General features: G+C 61.7%; 1 protein-coding gene across 1 annotated transcript in view; it reads left to right on the top strand.

Moving 5' to 3' along the window:
• Positions 1-464: 464 nt before the first annotated feature.
• Positions 465-792, top strand: part of Parp8 (poly(ADP-ribose) polymerase family member 8) — a 195,422-nt gene continuing 195,094 nt past the window's right edge. Inside the window, exons 1-2 of the mRNA XM_004646003.2 lie at positions 465-513; positions 558-729. Of these exons, the coding sequence (XP_004646060.2) occupies positions 465-513; positions 558-729 (221 nt within the window). The remainder of the gene's footprint in view (positions 514-557; positions 730-792) is intronic.

Raw genomic sequence — 792 nt, 5'->3', positions numbered from 1 at the left:
CTATGTAGCCCAGGCTGGCCTTGAACTCACTTCCTGACTCAGTCTCCTGCCTGCTAGGGCTGCAGCCATGTGCCACCATGGCTCAATCTTTTCAACTGTCTATCTCGAGAAGTCTTGCTAAATGTTAAATTGCTCAGGCGAGGCTTTCACTTGCCATCCTCCTGGTGTGTCTTGCCCACGCTGGGGTTACTGATGTGGGCCACCATGAGTTAGTTGAAGGCTAGCCTGGACGAAATATAGTTCAAGGCCAGCTTAAACTACATAGCAAAACCGTGTCTCAGAAAAAAAAATGACCCCTCACCACTCCCCCCCAAAAAAAACCACGGCTGGGTCTACAGTTGAGTGTGAGGTGTGTGGGTTCAATTGCCAGTACCGCGAGTGAGCACAAGCGCGCAGACCCACCCAACTGGGCCCAAACCAGCCTAACTGCAGATTAGGAAAGCGGAGTCCTGGGCGCGTCCTGAATGATTGGCGTGGGGGCTGGCAAATCGGGCGAGGCCGCTCCTCCCATTGGTAGGTCCCGCCGGCCAATGCCTCGCAACCTGTCTGGGTTGCAGGTTGGCGGACGAACGGTCCTGTGGCCCGGCCTCGGCGCCTTCGCTCTCCTCCGCCCCGGCCTCGGCTCTCGGCGCTCAGCTCCGAGCCCGCCCGCGAGGACCCCGCAGCCCCGCAGAGTCCCGGACGCGTGCCTGCCGGCGCGGGCGTGGCCCCGGCGCTGTGCTTGCACCGGTAAGTTTCTCCGGCGGGTCGGACCGCGCGAGTCCGCGCTCGGCGTCGCTGGCCCGGGTGGCC

Source organism: Octodon degus, unplaced genomic scaffold, assembly GCF_000260255.1.
Source record: "Octodon degus isolate 3935 unplaced genomic scaffold, OctDeg1.0 scaffold00248, whole genome shotgun sequence".
NCBI lineage: Eukaryota > Metazoa > Chordata > Mammalia > Rodentia > Octodontidae > Octodon > Octodon degus.
Note: the sequence above shows the minus strand (reverse complement) of the source record. Positions and strands in the feature narration are given on the sequence as shown.